The sequence below is a fragment of the Giraffa tippelskirchi genome, chromosome 7 (assembly GCF_054371585.1).
Source record: "Giraffa tippelskirchi isolate mGirTip1 chromosome 7, T2T-mGirTip1v1.2.pri, whole genome shotgun sequence".
Lineage (NCBI taxonomy): Eukaryota > Metazoa > Chordata > Mammalia > Artiodactyla > Giraffidae > Giraffa > Giraffa tippelskirchi.
The window spans coordinates 140468134-140485006 of record NC_137281.1 but is presented as its reverse complement, the minus strand read 5'-3'; the positions used below and the strand labels follow the sequence as shown (position 1 = coordinate 140485006).

Sequence of the window (16873 nt, the reverse complement as noted above, 5' to 3'; positions counted from 1 at the left end):
CCTGATTCCTTGAAAAACAGCCAGTTTACCTAATGCAGGTAAAGGGCAACAACTCCCTTCCCACCATCTTCTCCAGAAAGGACCACCAGCATGATACTTCATGCCTCTTTCATTAATAACTTGGATTTGTTATATATTTGGCAAGATGGGCAAGTCTGGGTTCTGAATTCTGCCCCACCCAACAAAACAGGATAATCACCCTGTCTTCTTTCTCCTGCTTGTAGGAGAGATCAAGATGGAGCCTGGTCCACATAGTGGGATAAAGTTAAGGTTAGATATCAGGAAAAATAAACTTCCTAATTATGAAACTTTTCATGGAAGGGGTCAGACTGTGGTGTTCCTTTCTTTGGAGTGGGAGGGGAGATTAAGAAAGATGTAAAAAGTAACCTTTCTGGATACAAGTGGGGAATTGATTCCAGGATAGACAGCAGGAGTCCAGGATAGACAGTTCTGAGAGAGTCATTATCCTTTTGGATAATTTCTGGCATCATTCAGTACTTTAACTTACTGGTTTATGAGTTAACGCAAAAGTACCCAGGATCTGGAGAAGAATGTATTCACTTAGCAGAGTCTGTGTGGCCTAAGGATTTCAAAACACCCTAACTTCAAGAAAAAGCATCATCATTATTTAATTTATACACAAATTATCTAGCCCTTAACAAACACTAGCTAAGAGAAATGATCATTCATTCACCCTTTAGAGGTAGAGTTTTGGAGATCCCTTAGGGGTGGAAACCTTGGTCACTCACCAAGCTATTGGCAAAAATCGGGGGGCAACGCTCTATGATTTGTATTTTTTTTTCTTGTGTGTGATTTATCTTCACAGTTTATTAGAACTACTATTGAGGGAGGCAGGGAGACTGGTTTCTTTACCCACCCTCTGACAGTATTGACCCAGGACAAACAGCATGGCCAGTGCTTTCAGAAGATGAACACCCAGATTGCTGGTACATCTTGTTCCCTGACCTTGACAGTCAGAGAACATTGTCAAAGCACTCACCTGTCTTCTCTTTGAACCAAGGTCCTGGAGAATCAGCCGGGTGTTCACACTGTGACTCCAGGTGTTTCCTAGCGCAGCTGTCACACAGCTAGATCCAGAAGTGCCTGAAACGACACAGAACAAAAACATGCTTATGGACACCCAGTCTCATCATGGTCTTTCACTTAAGCGAAAGTCCAGTCACTGTTCATTGCTCAGACAGTACTCGGGAGCCCAAGTCACTACTACAAAAGTTGATGAAGGAAAGAAGGAAGCAAAGGTTTAAGGAATATGAGACTAAAAAGAAAAACCAGCATGGGTTTCCTTCAGCCTCAGCGAAAGTAACCACCACTGGCCTCAGAGATAACAGAGTTATATATCAATAAGAGGTTGCAGTGCAAGGCAGGTTGGAGTCATTGCTAATAATAAATCAAGCTACTCAACGTCCACGGCAGAAAGGCATAACTCGACTACACAGAATAAGAGCCAGTTATGAACTAGTCTTAGTTCAATAAAGTTGTAAGACTTTTCCAGCTTGATAAGACTCTTAATTCAATTTCCCTTATCAATATAGAAATGGTGGCATATGTATACAAAATTTCTATGCCTTTCCAACCACTGAACATACATGCACCCAGAAGAGGAATCTGGAAGATCTCATCATTTTAGATCTAATCTGTATTAGACATTCTTATCCCAAGAGAAACATTCTTTTACCTTCTAAGACTTTCCTATAAGGGGGAGGATCTGAAGTAAACTTTGTCTGACTTTCTAGTCTATACCAAGTTGTATTTCAGCTACCCTCTGACATCTCCAGAGTGTCACTGATCTCTCTTGACATAACCAGAAGGAACCCATTCCTGCACTTCTCTCTTCTTCTGTGTTAGCGGCACGTTCACAAGTCACCACTGAGTATCATCTGGAGCATATTCTGAGGTCTCCTCCAAGCTCCTGTGTTCACTTTGGCCCTGGGCCATGAAATGAGTCTTAGCCTGAGGGGGCATAGTGGACTTGTAGTTTGCCTTGTGTCCTCAAAATACCATCTCTTTCCAATGAGGAGACCAAGTACCACAAGGCTGAAGTCCACTGAATCAGCTAAAACAAAATGAGGCCTTGAGTGCCTCGTTTGTTGCCTGCTCATGGCATCATCTCATGTTCACCCTCTGTGTGAAATAGGAATTGGTCCTCTTTTCTGGGTCACCATCTTTCAGGGTGCTCTCCCAACTCTGCATGGTCTTAAGCTTGTTGTTGTTCAGTCACTCAGTCATCTTCAACTCTTTGCAACCCCATGGACTGCAGCACGCCAGATTTCCCTGTCTTTCACTATACCTGGAGTTTGCTCAAATTCATGTCTATTGAGTCGGTGATGCCATCCAACCACCTCTTCCTCTGTTGCCCTCTCCTCCTCCTACCCTCAATCTTTCCCAGCATCAAGGTCTTTTCCAATGAGTTGGCTCTTCGCATCAGGTAGCCAAAGTATTGGAGCTTCAGCATCAGTCCTTCCAATGAATATTCAGTGTTGATTTCCTTAAGGATTGATTGATTTGATCTCCTTGCTGTCCAAGGGATTCTCAAGAGTCTTCTCCAGCACCACAGTTCGAAAGCATCAATTCCTCAGGCACTCAACCTTCTTTATGGTCCAACTTTCACATCTGAACATGACTACTGGAAAAACCATAGCTTTGACTACATGGACCTTTGTCGGCAAAGTGATGTCTCCACTTTTTAATACACTCTCTAGGTTTGTCATAGCTTTTCTTCCAAAGAGCAAGCGTCTTTTAATTTCATGGCTGCAGTCACCATCCACAGTGATTCTGGAGCACAAGGAAAGAAAATCTGTCAGTTTCCACTTTTTTCCCATCTATTTGCCATGAAGTGATGGGACCAGACACCATGAGCTTAGAGTTTTGAATGTTGAGTTTTAAGCCATCTTTCTCACTCTCCTCTTTCACCCTCATCAAGAGGCTGTTTAGTTCATTTTCATTTTCTGCCATTAGAGTGGTATCATGTACATATCTGAGGTTGTTGATATTTCTCCTGGCAATCTTGATTCCAGCTTGGGACTCATCCAGTCCAGCATTTCATATGATGTACTCTGCATAGAAGTTAAACAAGCAGGGTGACAATATACAGCCTTGACGTATTCCTTTTCAAAATTTTTTTTTTTTTTTTTTGGTGTTTTTAAAAAAGGTTCATTTGCACGTTTACTGACCACGTTGATCCTAACCCTGTGCTTAGGGGAAATGCCTGTGATGCAAGCCCCGGTTACTACAGGGAATCAGGCCCACATTTGGACACAAGAGTGGTAATGAACAGGACCATAAGCCCCCTCAGGGATGCGAGAACTTGGTGAGAGTTCTTTGGATCAGGAGGCAGCGCCAGTGGGTTACCAACTATGGCTGGAAATCGTTGGTCCATGTCCAGTTCTAGCTGTTGCTTCTTGACCTGCATATAGGTTTCTCAGGAGACAGGTAAGGTGGTCTGATACTCCCATCTCTTTTAAGAATTTTCCACAGTTTGTTGTGATCCACACAGTCAAAGGCTTTAGCGTAGTCAGTGAAGCAGAAATAGATGTTTTTTCTGGAATTCTCTTGCTTTTTCTATGATCCAGTGGATGTTGGCAATTTGATCTCTGGTTCCTCTGCCTTTTCTAAATCTAGCTTGTACATCTGGAAGTTCTCGGTTCATGTACTGCTGAAGTTTAGCTTGAAGGATTTTGAGCATTACTTTGCTAATGTGTGAAATAAGCTCAATTTTGTGGTAGTTAGAACATTCTTTGGCATTACCTTTCTTTGGGATTGGAATGAAAACTGACCTTTTCCAGTCCTGTGACCACTGCTGAGTTTTCCAAATTTGCTGGCATATTGAATGCAGTACTTTAACAGCATCATCTTTTAGGATTTGAAATAGCTCAGCTGGAATGCCATCACTTTCACTCTCTTTGTTCGTAGTGATGCTTCCTAAGGCCCCCTTGACTTCATACTCCAGGATGTCTGGCTCTAGGTGAGTGATTACACCATCGTGGTTATCTGGGTCATGAAGATCTTTTTTTGTATAGTTCTTTAGTGTATTCTTGTCACCTCTTCTTAATCTCTTTTGCTTCTGTTAGGTCTTTGCTGTTTTTGTCCTTTATTGTGCCTATCCTTGCATGAAGGGCACCTTCCCTTGGTATATCCAATTTTCTTGAAGTGATCTCTAGTTTTCCCATTGTACTGTTTTCCTTTATTTCTTTGCACTGTTCACTTAAGAAGGCTTTCTTATCTCTCCTTCCTATTCTCTGGAACTCGGCATTTAGTTGGGTATATCTTTCCCTTTCTCACTTGCCTTTTTCTTCTCTTTTCTCAGCTAGTTGTAAGGCCTCCTCAGACAACCACTTTGCCTTCTTGCATTTCTTTTTCTTTGGGATGGTTTTGGTCACCACCTCCTATACAATGTAACAAACCTCATCCATAGTTCTTCAGACACTCTGTCTACCAGATCTGATCCCTTGAATCTATTCCTCACCTCCACTGTATATTCATAGGGGATTTGATAACTACTGGGCTCAAATACAGCAACAGATAAATGTGGTTCAGTGGTTCTAGGCTGGAAGTGATTCTGTGGGCAATGTCGAGGTGTGAGTGCTATGGTATCCAGAGGGTAGAGTTCAGGGATGCTGCTCAGCACCTTGTGATGCACAGGCCAGTCCACGCAACAAAGAATTATCCAGCCTCAGACACAACAGAGCTGATGGTGAGAAGCCATGGGTTAAAAAAAAACCCCAAAAACATATTTTCCTCTGGTTCAAGCAGATATGGGAATTGGATATCATCCACATTAGGGTCTCAACAAGTCTGGGGTTTCAGACTGAGGGAGAATTTAGTGAAGGAGAGAATAAAATTTAGGATGACCTTGGTTCATCACACATATGATTGAAAACATATGAATTAATTTGAAAACAAATAATCTAGACTGTGCTGATCTGATCACACTGCTAACTTCAGGACTAGGTGTTCTGAACGCTTTGTCATCTGCATCTGCGTCTCTCTGGCCCCATTTCTCTCGATGGATGGTCCCGTAACCTCTTGACTTCTCTGTTGCCATCCTCCTTGAACTCTTGCCAGCATTTGATAAAGCTTCTTCCAGCATCCAATATACTAACCTCTTGTTTCTCTTTGTACCAACCATGTTGACCATTCCTTTTCGTTCTCTGCTTTTCCCCTCTCTCTCTCTCCTTAGTTGTGGGTGGACCTCAGATAGCTGGTCATGACCAGTTATTTCCCCAACACCCACATGCCTTCAGTGGCTAGGAAGGTAATGTATATTAATAAAGAGACCAAGTGTCTGCATCTTAGCAGGTAGAAAGTCTTCACTACCACAAAGAGATGTACTCTCTCCCATTTTTCTTGAAATAGATGGACCTCTCAGTCTGTCTTTCATTCCCCCGTTTTTGATAGAGACACATTAACAGAGAAGTATTTTCTGCTGTAAGAAGGCCAACACTGCAAGGACAATAGCCACTGATGTTCCTTTTTCTTGCATTTTTACAAAACAGCTTTGTTGAGACAACTCACATGTTGTACCATCCACCAATTTAAAGTGTACAATACAGTTCAATGGTTTTTACTATATTCAGAGTTGATCAACTATCACTACAATCAACTTTGGAACATTTCATAACCCCCAGAAGAAACTCCAGATCTCTTAGCCATAAGCCTTCAGATCTTCTTTCCTGCCTTGAAGCCCTAGGCAATCATTAATCCACTGTCTGTCTAATATTAAGTGCTAGGAGATGATGGGGAATAGTGGAGATCATGGTGAATTACACGATTCACCCATGATTTCAAGGGGACAGCCCCAACCAGCTCCAGCTGCTATTGTCACATGGCAATAAGAGTTCATGGTTAGCCATATCTTTTGATCTTATTTTAAAAACCAATACTTTAAGTACAATCTTCTGATTGTAAAATGCTGGCTTATTTAAAACAATTTTTAAACATCTTAAATGACTCATTCCCACCAAGCTTGCAATGTCTGCTCCATGCGGGATGTCCTCACTGTTGACAAGGATGACATCCCCAGGGGGAATGACTTCTAAGCCTCTGTCTTACTGTCCCACTTACCTCAGCACCTGTTCCTCGTTTTCAACTACAAGATCTGCAGGCCTAACATGATGAATTTGAGTACCATAAATTCAGTATCTTCAAATCAGGCTTGTACGCTTCCCATATAAACTTACTCCTCCTTCTTTAGCCTTCTAGTTAATCTGATTTGAAACCTTAGTTCCATTTAAAAAATGTCTCCCTCTCCTGTGCTTCTCAGTTTCAATAAACTGTGAAGTCAGATTCATTTCACTGTAAATGTCTCACCTATGTCCATTCTAGATCCTATGTCTCACCTATGTCCAACCTAGATCAGAGGCACATTAGCTTTCACCTGGGGATGGCTGCGGTCACCATGCTGCTCTGAGTTTCTCCCTATGAAAGCATCCTTTAATCTACTGCTTGATTCAGCTGCCCAGGCACACAGCTAAGTGTGTTGCCCTTCCACTTATGAGCAGCAAGCTCAGAAACTTGTGGCGGCCCCCGAGTTCTTTTGAAGAGTTCTAAATTCCTAAGATTGGTGCGCTTGCCGCTGTGTCCGACCTGCCTCTCCACATGTCTTCCCTCCATTCCACTTCATAAAGACTCTGCTCTTTATGTAATCACTCCTTCCTCATGTCCCCCTCACCCCCAGGCCCACGCATCATCTTCAATACTCCTTACATGCCACCTCCCTGATCATCACAGAAATAAGGCCTTCCTCCTTCAAATGCCCATAACACTTTATATTATTCTCTCATGTTGCTGCCATTTTCTATTCTGTAGCATGCTACTTGTGTGCTTTTCTTAGCACCTCTGATGTATATTTTAAGAGGACCAAGGCCAAGTCTGATTTATATTAGTATGCCTGATTCACGAGGTTGAAGACCCAGAGGATGCTTCATAAATTGTGGTTAAATAGTTAATAAGTTATTACTACTAAACTTTGAACTACATTATATATTTGTTTTAGCAGCAGATTTACATTTTTAATCCGATCTTCCTTAATCCAAAGTCAATAGGTTTACATTTTTCAAGCAAACTCTAGAAGCTTGTGGCTTTGATGCCCACTAAGTGACAGGATGAACTGAGCCTGAATTTGAAAGTTCACCAAGGAAGAGCTACATGTGAATACTAAGGAGTCGCTAATGAGTTAAGCACTCAAAAAAAAAAAAAAAAAAAAGTGCTGTGATACAACTGTAGGTGTTGCCCAGGTCCAAAAGATGTTTACAGGGTTCAGAGCCATAAATGGCCAGTAGTGGCTATTGAAAGAATTCCATGTCCCTAAACATGAATGAAAACAGGATTTTATAAAAGGACCCACATGCTTGGCTGCTTGTCAGACAGGTAAGCTTGGGTCCTTAACCCAGGGCCATGAGTGAAAATAACCAGAGAAAAGTTTCCGATGGAAACCTTGAGTGGGCAAGCTTAGGGAGCTATATCTTCAGGAGTGTTTACAAATGCTAAGCCACCACAAGAGCAATAAAAGCAGGACCTTAGATGATAAGGAAATGGGAAATGTTAAACATTAAACATTAGATGATAAGGAAAAACAATATTTTAGAAGTATAATATGATAAACTAGGCACTGGGTAAGTCCTTTAAATAAGGAGGGCTTACACCCTGTTTGAGTTTTGTATCTTAGGTACATCTTTTTTGATCTTGAAAACCACCTTATGAGGTAGGTAATATCATCATCCCTATCAACAGACCAAGGCTGTAAGAGATTAAGTAATTCTCCCAAGGTCACATGTTGGTTAACGATAGAGCCAGGGTTCAAAACTAGGCAGAGTCTTCTTTTTTTTTTTGGTGTATAGTTGATTCATAATGTTGTATTGGTTTCAAGTGTACACCAAAGTGATTCAGATTATATATATCTTTTCCAGATTCTTTTCCTTTACAAAAGTGTTAGTCGCTTAGTCGTGTTCGACTCTTTGCGACCCCATGGACTCTAGTCCGCCAGGCTCCTCTGTCCATGGGATTTCCCAGGCTAGAATACTGGAGTGGGTTGCCATTTTCTTCTCCAGGGTTTTTTCCCTTATAGGTTATCACAAAATATTGAGTAGAGTTCCTTGTGTTATACAGGTAGGTCTTTGTTGGTTATCTCTTTTACATATAGTAGCAGGTATATGATTGGGTCTTAACCACTATTCCAGTTAGCCTTCTCTAGGCTCATTATGTCAAATAGCTGGCCACTCTGCCAGCCTGGGGCGGGTGGGGTGGTGGTGGCTAGGAAGGGCCTGAAGAGCCCAGAGGCTTATCTCTGGGAAGACACTGATGGAAGTAGGCTGTGAGCATCTTATCGACTCATCTGAACTGTGCGTGTTACTCAGGCTCTACACTCGGCTTCCTTTGTTCTGATGTATAGTGATAGCCCAGGGCAAGGGGTTTCCAGAAAGACGCTGCATGCCCTGGCTTGGCAAGTTATTTAACCTCACTCAACTGGCCCAGCAACTGGATTCAGGCAAATCAGGTGGCCTGAAACTGACCCTCTCTGGTTGAAGGATTAAAAAATCTGGTCAAGATTGAAAAGTTATTTCGCTTAATAGGACTCTGAATATGGAAAAACAATTGAAGGGTGGGTATAGGTGGTGGCATGGCTTGAGAAAGGAAAGTGGGGAAGCTGTCAGTTACTATAAATTTGTAATTTTATTTTCAACTAGAAAACTCAGTGGTCTCTAATGTCTTTTGACTTTTAAGCATTCCTATGTGAGGACTGGCATAAATGATCATTAATACTGCTTACAGGAAATTTAAGGTAGAAGGAATTTGCTTATTGGCTTTTCAGAAAAGGTGATTTCCTGCCCAATGACCTAATTGGTCAGGAAACAGCTATGTGAATCTTTTCTAAGCTCATTTTAGCAGAAGGTACAAAAATTGGAGCATTCCCTCCCTCTCTCCTTTTCTATGACTGTGATATGTAGATCTGCCAAGGCAGTATGACTTCATTGTACTAGAATTTGGTTGATTCCAAAACAAAGAAAAAATCAAATAAGTGAACTGGGTTTTAAAAATATTTTCATTATTGGAGATTTTTCATGGTCACAAGATTGAGCTTATAGAAGTACCTGAGTAAGCCCCAGACAGAAAATCTAATTTATTTACACTGAAATCAGGTCTCTTTGGGAATCCCTGGTGGCTCATCAGTAAAGAATCCGCCTGCTATGCAGGAGATAGGGGTTTGATCCCTGGGTTGGGAAGATTCCCGGGAGAAGGAAATGACAACCTACTCCAGTATTCTTGTCTGGGAAATCCCATGGACAGAGGAGCCTGGCGGGTGACAGTCCATGGGATCATAAGAGTTGTACACGACTTAAAACTAAATCACCATCACCAGATCTCTTTAAAAAAGACCGAGGGAACAGTCATCCTCTACTGTCTCAGAGACAGTTTCAGGTAAGTCAAAGCATACTCTCTCTCTGTGATTGCTTATCCATCTGTAAAATGTGAATAATAATTTTTGCCCCCAGGCAACCAAAGGTTCTCGATGACCCTTAGATGAAGATACTTGATATGTATAAATGACAGGAACAATGATGATCAAGCACTGAAGATAAAATCCTAGGGAGAAAAGAAGTTTAATCATCATGTAGTACTTTTTTTTTATTCTTATAATGAGGCAAGCTAGTAAAGCTCAGTAATGAAGTGGTTAAAACAGCAGGATTTGGATTCTGGAATATCTTCCATGACTACTATCTCTGGATCCATTCCCCTGCTCCTTTGGAGTGGGAGTGGTTACGAAGACAAATTTCTTACAAGGCAAGAAGCACTCGCTCTCTCTCTCTCTCTCTTAGCTCTGCACAGAGGGTGTAGTCCTTGTGCAATCAGCCTGGAGGAGGATAAGCAGGTTGCTATGTAGCCTTGATTTCCAAAAAGGTAATGGACCTCTAGTACCAACCAGTGTCAGTATTGAGGGAGTTTTTAATGAGGAAACTCCTTCTCTAAAAACATTGCAATTTATGACTCCTATGCTAAGCATTTCTGGGAGGTCAAATGGAATCTCGAATATATAACATGAAAGTGTGCCCTGTGGCAAAAGGTCAACTTTAAAAGACTAGACTTTTCCATGCTTTAAAAAAAAATATAAACAAAGCAGCGACTCCCAGAATAAGAACCAAGGGGAAGGAGAAGTTCATGGCCTGAGAGGGCTGGCTGCTCTGGACATTAGGTCTCTCCTGCCCCTTTAGATGAAAGACAATTTATTGAGACTAGAAAGAGGAAATTTTAAAAAACAAAAAAGGATGAAAATACAAATGTTTTCAGTACTTAAATAAGTTTGGGGAAGGGGATGGTGGTGTTAACCATTGGAGTTGACGTTCTCTTTCTGATCTCTCATCCTCACATCTGAAACATGTTCTATATGATGCATGATGGCATATGGCTGGCTGGAAGACAGGACCCTGGAATTCTACTTCTGACTTAGCTGTGGATTTTTTTTTTTTAATATTTATTTGGCTGTGTCGGGTCTTAGTTGAGGCACGCAGGATCTTCGTTGCACCATGTGGGAACTTCTGTTGCAGTGAACAGACTCTAGTTGTGGCACATGGGCTCCAGAGCACGTGGACTATCTAGTTGTGGTGTACCAGCCTAGTTGCTCTGTGGCATGTGAGATCTTACTTCCCCAGCCAGGGATGGAACCCGCATCTCTTGCATTGCAAGGCAAATTCTTAACCACTAGACCACCAGGGAAGTCCCTAGCTGTGGGCTTTTAATGAGACCAGGTGGGAGAAGAGAATGATATAACCGAGAACATCGGAGCAGACCTTGGTAATGACCAGTTAGTTCACTTCTCTGAGCCTCCGTTTCCTCATCCACGACAAGAAGGGGTTGTTCAAAATGATCTCAAAAGTTCCCGTCTGTACAAAGAACTTTGAATCTATGGTATTTTAATGGCAAGAAATTAGTTCCTCATTCTGGACCTTACTTTTTCCAGGAAGTCTGAGACTGCTCTACTCCAGGTGCTGTTTCTGAATGTCTGTGCCCCACCCAGCACTCATCTAAGGCTGAAGAGTGCAGATGTGGGCTCCTTTTCCTAAGAGCAGATTTCTCCCCAGACTAGGGATTTTCTTAGTCTATCCTACCTACTAAAACCTTTTGATGGGTAAACATGTGTTGGCCAGTGGCCAAATCCCAGCAAACACAACTTCATAAGGACAAAGCTTAAAGATGGGAGTCCGAGTGAGAGAGTAGGGATTAGAAAGGGATTATCATTCATTAAATTCAGTTTCTCCTGTTTAAAACCAGGCCCATGGAAGTTGCTGAGCTTCAGCATATGGTTTTTTGGTTGCTGTTGTTGTTGGGTCACTCATTTGAACTGAGGAAGTGACTGAGAATCTTGTTTAGCTCCAATAGAAAGATGAAGTAGGGAAATATCTAGATCTTTTCCCCAAGCTTCCCAGAGTAGCCTGAGTAACTTCTGCTAATGGATCGTGAGCTCTTTTGCTATTTGATGCAGAAAGCCAGAATTTCAGCAACCTACACTGAAGAGGCTGACTATAAAGAGGGAGGAAGACTGCAGAGGATAGGGTATTTGAGAATAAGGATTCAAGACGACTGACAAGTTCCATGAGGCCACATGGCAAATGAGAAGGAAATTCAAAAAGGACAGGATATGTGTATACATATAGCAGATTAATTCTGCTGTACAGTATAAACCAACACAACATTGTAAAGCAACTATACTCCAATAAAAATTAAGTTAAATAAAAAGTGATTGAGACAGGTTCAGACATCTGTCCTCCAGCAAAATTAATTTCCCTGGAGGCTTGTGCTTCACTAACTGAACCTGTGAACCAGCTGTATTTAGCATATACTCTACTTCCTTGGGTCTTTAAAATTGCCGATGGTCTGTAGGTCAAGTTCCAACGGAAGTGATATTTCTGATCTAGCTCTATAAATAGCACACTGGAAAAAACCCATCAGCTGCATATGGCCCAGGGACCACACGCGCTATCTATTAAGTAAGTAACCACAGTATCAAAATCTCTCGTTATTTATAATCTTCTGAGCCTTGAGATTCTCAAAATACTTTAAAGTTATTAGTCTTCTTTCAAATTTACAAATAAAGGATCTGAGGCATAAAACCACACAATAACTGCCTCAACAGCATCTGCCCACTGAGGAAGACCTTCGGCCTGATTAAAGAATAAGGTTGCTGCATTTTGAGAAAACAGAGGATTTCATTCCCAATGTCTCTTGGCGAGAGGTGAAAAAGGTGAATGCAGTCCAGAGTCTTTCCTTGCACAACACACCCAGGCTGGTCCAAGTTTCCGTAAAACTCATTCCTGAGGAAGGTAAGAAATGTGAAGAAGACAAGATAAGGTGGGATGATCAGAACCTTTGGAATGCAAGGGTTAGAGATGGAGCAATCCTCCACAGCAGAAGGGAGACGTAGAGTTAAGCTAATCACTGGGATAAAGACTGGTTATGCAGCAGCACAAACCACTCAAACAAGTCCACCGGTTTTTGTGTGAGGAGGAAATATTTTAAGTTTCCCATAGTCTCAGAATGGTCATCCCACCAGAATGCTTTAGAAAATGAAATGGGGACATTTCAATAAATATATTGGGATGAAAGAGAGAAATCGGGACTGTTCAGGGGCCAACCAAGATGCATGGTTCACCCTACAGGGATATCTTGTAGGAAATGTCCAGAATCGGGATGAGGATTCTCACCCTATAAAATACTGGTCATTCCAGAACCCATCTCATTTACTAACCAGAAGTTCTATAGGGGATACTGCATAGGGCTTTTATGTTTGCAGTGACAATCGTAAAGGTCAAAGACACGTAGGAAAACACAGGCCTGAGAAGAACAGAACTAAGGTGTCTGAATAGAAAGAAGCAATCTGCCCCACCCAGCTCAGCTTCCATCTTGCCCAGGAGGCCATGACCCTGAACGTTTTCTCCAATGACACAGTTTTCCTCCTGCTATCCTCCATTTAAGGAGAAAAAAAAAAAAAAAAAGATTCTGAATGTTGGCCTCTAGCTAGATCTCCTGACCCTGTGAAAAACTCTTTAATAAAAATAAATTCACTCACTAGAGAAAACACATGCTATCCTTAAGTAAATGCCAGCAAAATAAAACAAAGGGAAAACATCCCCAAACTCAAACATTTAAGGAAATTAAAGGCTTTTTTTTTTCTCCTAATTTAGGCGTCATTCAATATAAGCCAGGAAGATGGCTTATGTGAAACTGGCTTTCTTCTGCAACAATGTGTCCCATCTGTTTGCTGTGAATCCCTCACACTGTGCCCATCAGCCATCTTAGTATGATTTCTGCTTTTCTACTCTCTTTGTAGAATCTGAGGATATCAGAGCCAGATTGCAGTAAATCTTAGGTATTATATGTGGTCATCATCTCATTTTTTGACCATTCAATTTTCTTTTTAAGGTGACTCTCTTTTCTTGCTGAAGCAGAAGGAATACAGCCAACTTATCCTGATTATGGATTGTTTATAGTGGCTCAGCGGTAAAGAATCCGCCTGCCAGTGCAGGAGACTCGGGTTCAGTCCCTGGGTCAGGAAGATTCCCTGGAGAAGGAAAGGACAACCCACTCTAGCACTCTTGCCTGGGAAATCCCATGGACAGAGGAGACTGGCGGACTACAGTCCATGGGTAGCGAAAGAGTCGGACACTGTTTAGTAACTAAACAACAACAACAATAGTCCTGGCTTCTGGAAAAAGATCACCCTCAGATATGTGCATTGCCTTTGGAGAAAGTTGGGAAGGGTAAAAAGTCACATATCTTTTTTTTTTTTTTTCCTTTTCTACATTGCTTGGAATTTATATATTCTTTAAAAAATGATTATTTTTTATTTACTTTTTTTACTTATTTTGTTTTTAAAGTGGCATATCTCTTATTGGTCAGTTTTCCTGGGCAGATTTAAAAACTGCATGTGTACTAATTTGCTTCAGTAGTGTCCGACTATTTGCAACCCTATGGACTATATAGCCCATCAAGTTCCTCTGTCCACGGGATTCTCCAGGCAAGAATATTGAGAATTCTATGGTGGATCAGTCAGTAAAGAATCTGCCTGCAATGCAGGAGAACCAGGTTCGATCCCTGGGTCAGGAAGATTCCCTGGAGAAGGGAATGGCTACCCACTCTAGTATTATTGCCTAGAGAATTCCATAAGACAGAGAAGCCTGGTGGGTTACAGTCAAGGTTTATTAAAAACCATGGCAAAATAATATTTAGTAGCTTTTCATAGCCAAGGAATTAGTCTGGACAATGAGTAAGCCAGGTGACAGCCCATTTGATCAAAGATCAAAGGGATACACTAACAGTCACAGGGTCTGTCTTTGGGAAATCAGCTTACAGGGCAAACCCAGGACCAGGAGACAGAGTCTTTTCCCAAGGCCTCAGCTGATGCAGAATTGGGCCCAGGTAAGTCTGCTTTTGCTTCAGGCTGACACTAGATCACTGGCTCTTTGCAAGTAATAAGGAGAGAAGCAGGGAAAATGCTGTTGTTTATCAGGAAATATGTTTTTGAAAAATATTTCTATGAAAACAGCAGTGGCTTAAAAAAGATCATCAATGTAGAAAGACATTTCAACTGAATACAATGTGTTATCCTGAACTGGCTCTTGGATCAGAAAAAAAACAATTGCTGTGAATGACATTATTAGGACACCTGGCAAATTTTGAATATGGCTGATATATTAGATAATGATATTATATCAGCACTAATTTCCTGGGTGAGATCACTGTATTGTGGTTATGTCAGAGAAGTTCTTGTTCTTAAGAGAAAAGTGCTGAAGTATTTGGAGATGAAGGGTCATGATGTCTAAAATTTACTCTAAAATGGTTCAGCAAAGATAACAATAATAAATTAATATTATAAAAAAATAGACAACAGTAATATAAAAGAAATCAAATGAACAGGGTAAAATGTTAACGATCTAGGGGAAGGATATGTAGGAGTTCATTATACTTTCCTTGGAACTTTTTTGTACGTTTGAATTCTTTTTCTACCAAAAAAAATAGCGTGAAAATATAGGCTGGCCTACCCTAAGAGAAGACTTGGGTAACTGATATGAAATCAGGATACAGGACTAGACCTCTGGAGAAATAACTAAGGCATTGTTTCACATGTGTTTATGCATCAGAATCACCTAAACCAGGTAAACCACTCTAAAAAATGCAGAATCCTGGACCCCATACCAAACCTAGTGAGTCAGGATCTCTGAATGGTGATTGCCCAGAGGTCTGCATTTTCAAAATGCTCTGCCAGATCATTCGTTTGAAAACAAAATCACATATTAGACATTTGTTGCTTTGGTTGTTAACTGTAGGTTTCTCAGACCCATGGACAGTCCATGGAACAAATGTTATGAAAATCTCTACCTAATACCCCATGATGCAGTTTTTCATCATGGAAGGCAACATTCTGGTGAATGCCCTTTGGTCTGTTTCCCAAGGAGGGTAGAGAAGAGATGTAAATGCTCTTTAGAAATTCCATAATTCATCTGGTTAGACTGCTTGTCAGAAGAATCACCCAAGACCCTAATTCAGAAAGTGAAGGAGGGGCAGCTGACAGCCTGGGGCATGAAACAGGACAGGGCTAGTAAAGGGGCCCAGGTCCCCACGCAGGCAGAGACCCTCGGTAAGGTCCTCAGTCAGGCTCCCTGACCACCATTTCTTCCAGAGGCCAAACACAGCTCAGCGTTCAGAGTTCAAGCTCCTCCCTTTGTTTCTTCGGTGAGAACAGAAACAGAAAATAAAGGGAATGAAATGGGATTGGAGACAGATGCCCTGAGGTGCTTTGAAAACATCCAGCGAATCCAAGTTAAAGTGCATTAATACATACTGCTTCCTTCAAAGCAGCTACATTGGTGTAATCATTATTCCCATTTCACAGAACAAAGAAGTGACCTGACTCCTGAAACCCACCTAGTCAGAGGCAGAGCTGGGGCCCGAGCCCAGGTATTCTGTGACTTCCTGCTGCCCTAGTTGCTTCCCTTTGGGCATCTGAGAGCACGTCATCATGGGGAATGCTTCTAATTATCACCTTGCCCAGAGTGCGAAGATTTATTGTTATGCTTTCCTCCGGCCCCATCTTAAGCACCCCTTTGGGAAGTAGAGTGATCATGACAGAAATCAGGATATTTTCATGCTTGGGAGGGAATGGAATGCTGGTGTCACATATGTTTGTTGCCCCTGAAGGCTCTGAGAAGGGGGTTGCGGGGAGCAGATTGTTGAATCCTTGGTGTGGCAATCTTAGAACCCACAGCACCCTGAGTTTTACACAAGAACTCCAAAGGTTCCTCAGGTTTCTTTCCCACACTGGTGAACTCAGCTTGGCTGCTGCGTTCCTTCAGTTCAGCCTGTGTCTGCCTGACATTTGGAGCTGGGCTTCCTGAGTCAAGGCTAGGATAGAAGCAACTGCATGTCTCCTATTTTGTGATGTGCACATACACACATAAGCACACACATGCACACACACAAGGGCTATCCCCATGCCTGTCATACCACCACAAGGCTCAAAATAAATTGCAGCCGCCGAGGAAGGGAAAATCCCATTTGTGACAGGAATTCACAGTGGCCCCCAGATCACAAGTTGTAAGGTCCAAACCACGTGCAGACCGCTAGGGTGTCAGGGATCTTAGGCAATGGAGACGACCTTGCTTTAACTTCCTCAAGTGTTCCTCCAAGAGAGTGTCCCAGTCCTCGGTGCACAGCACAGCTTTTCAGGCAGCAGGCTTGTGAAGGGAAAGGGAACTGATGAACCGAATGTGCTGACGCTAACAGGGTTATTTTAATCAGGGGAACTGGTTTTGGTGGCAGCAGGCTGTCAGTCCACATCTTCAAACCATGAGTTCTTAAGCAAGGC

General features: G+C 41.9%; 1 protein-coding gene across 13 annotated transcripts in view; it reads right to left on the bottom strand.

Moving 5' to 3' along the window:
- RAD51B (RAD51 paralog B) overlaps positions 1-16873 on the bottom strand; it is an 814189-nt gene that overhangs the window by 265206 nt on the left and 532110 nt on the right. For all 13 annotated transcript variants that reach the window (XM_081513462.1, XM_081513465.1, XM_081513457.1 and 10 more), the window contains one exon: positions 1001-1104. In XM_081513462.1, the coding sequence (XP_081369588.1) occupies positions 1001-1104 (104 nt within the window). The remainder of the gene's footprint in view (positions 1-1000; positions 1105-16873) is intronic.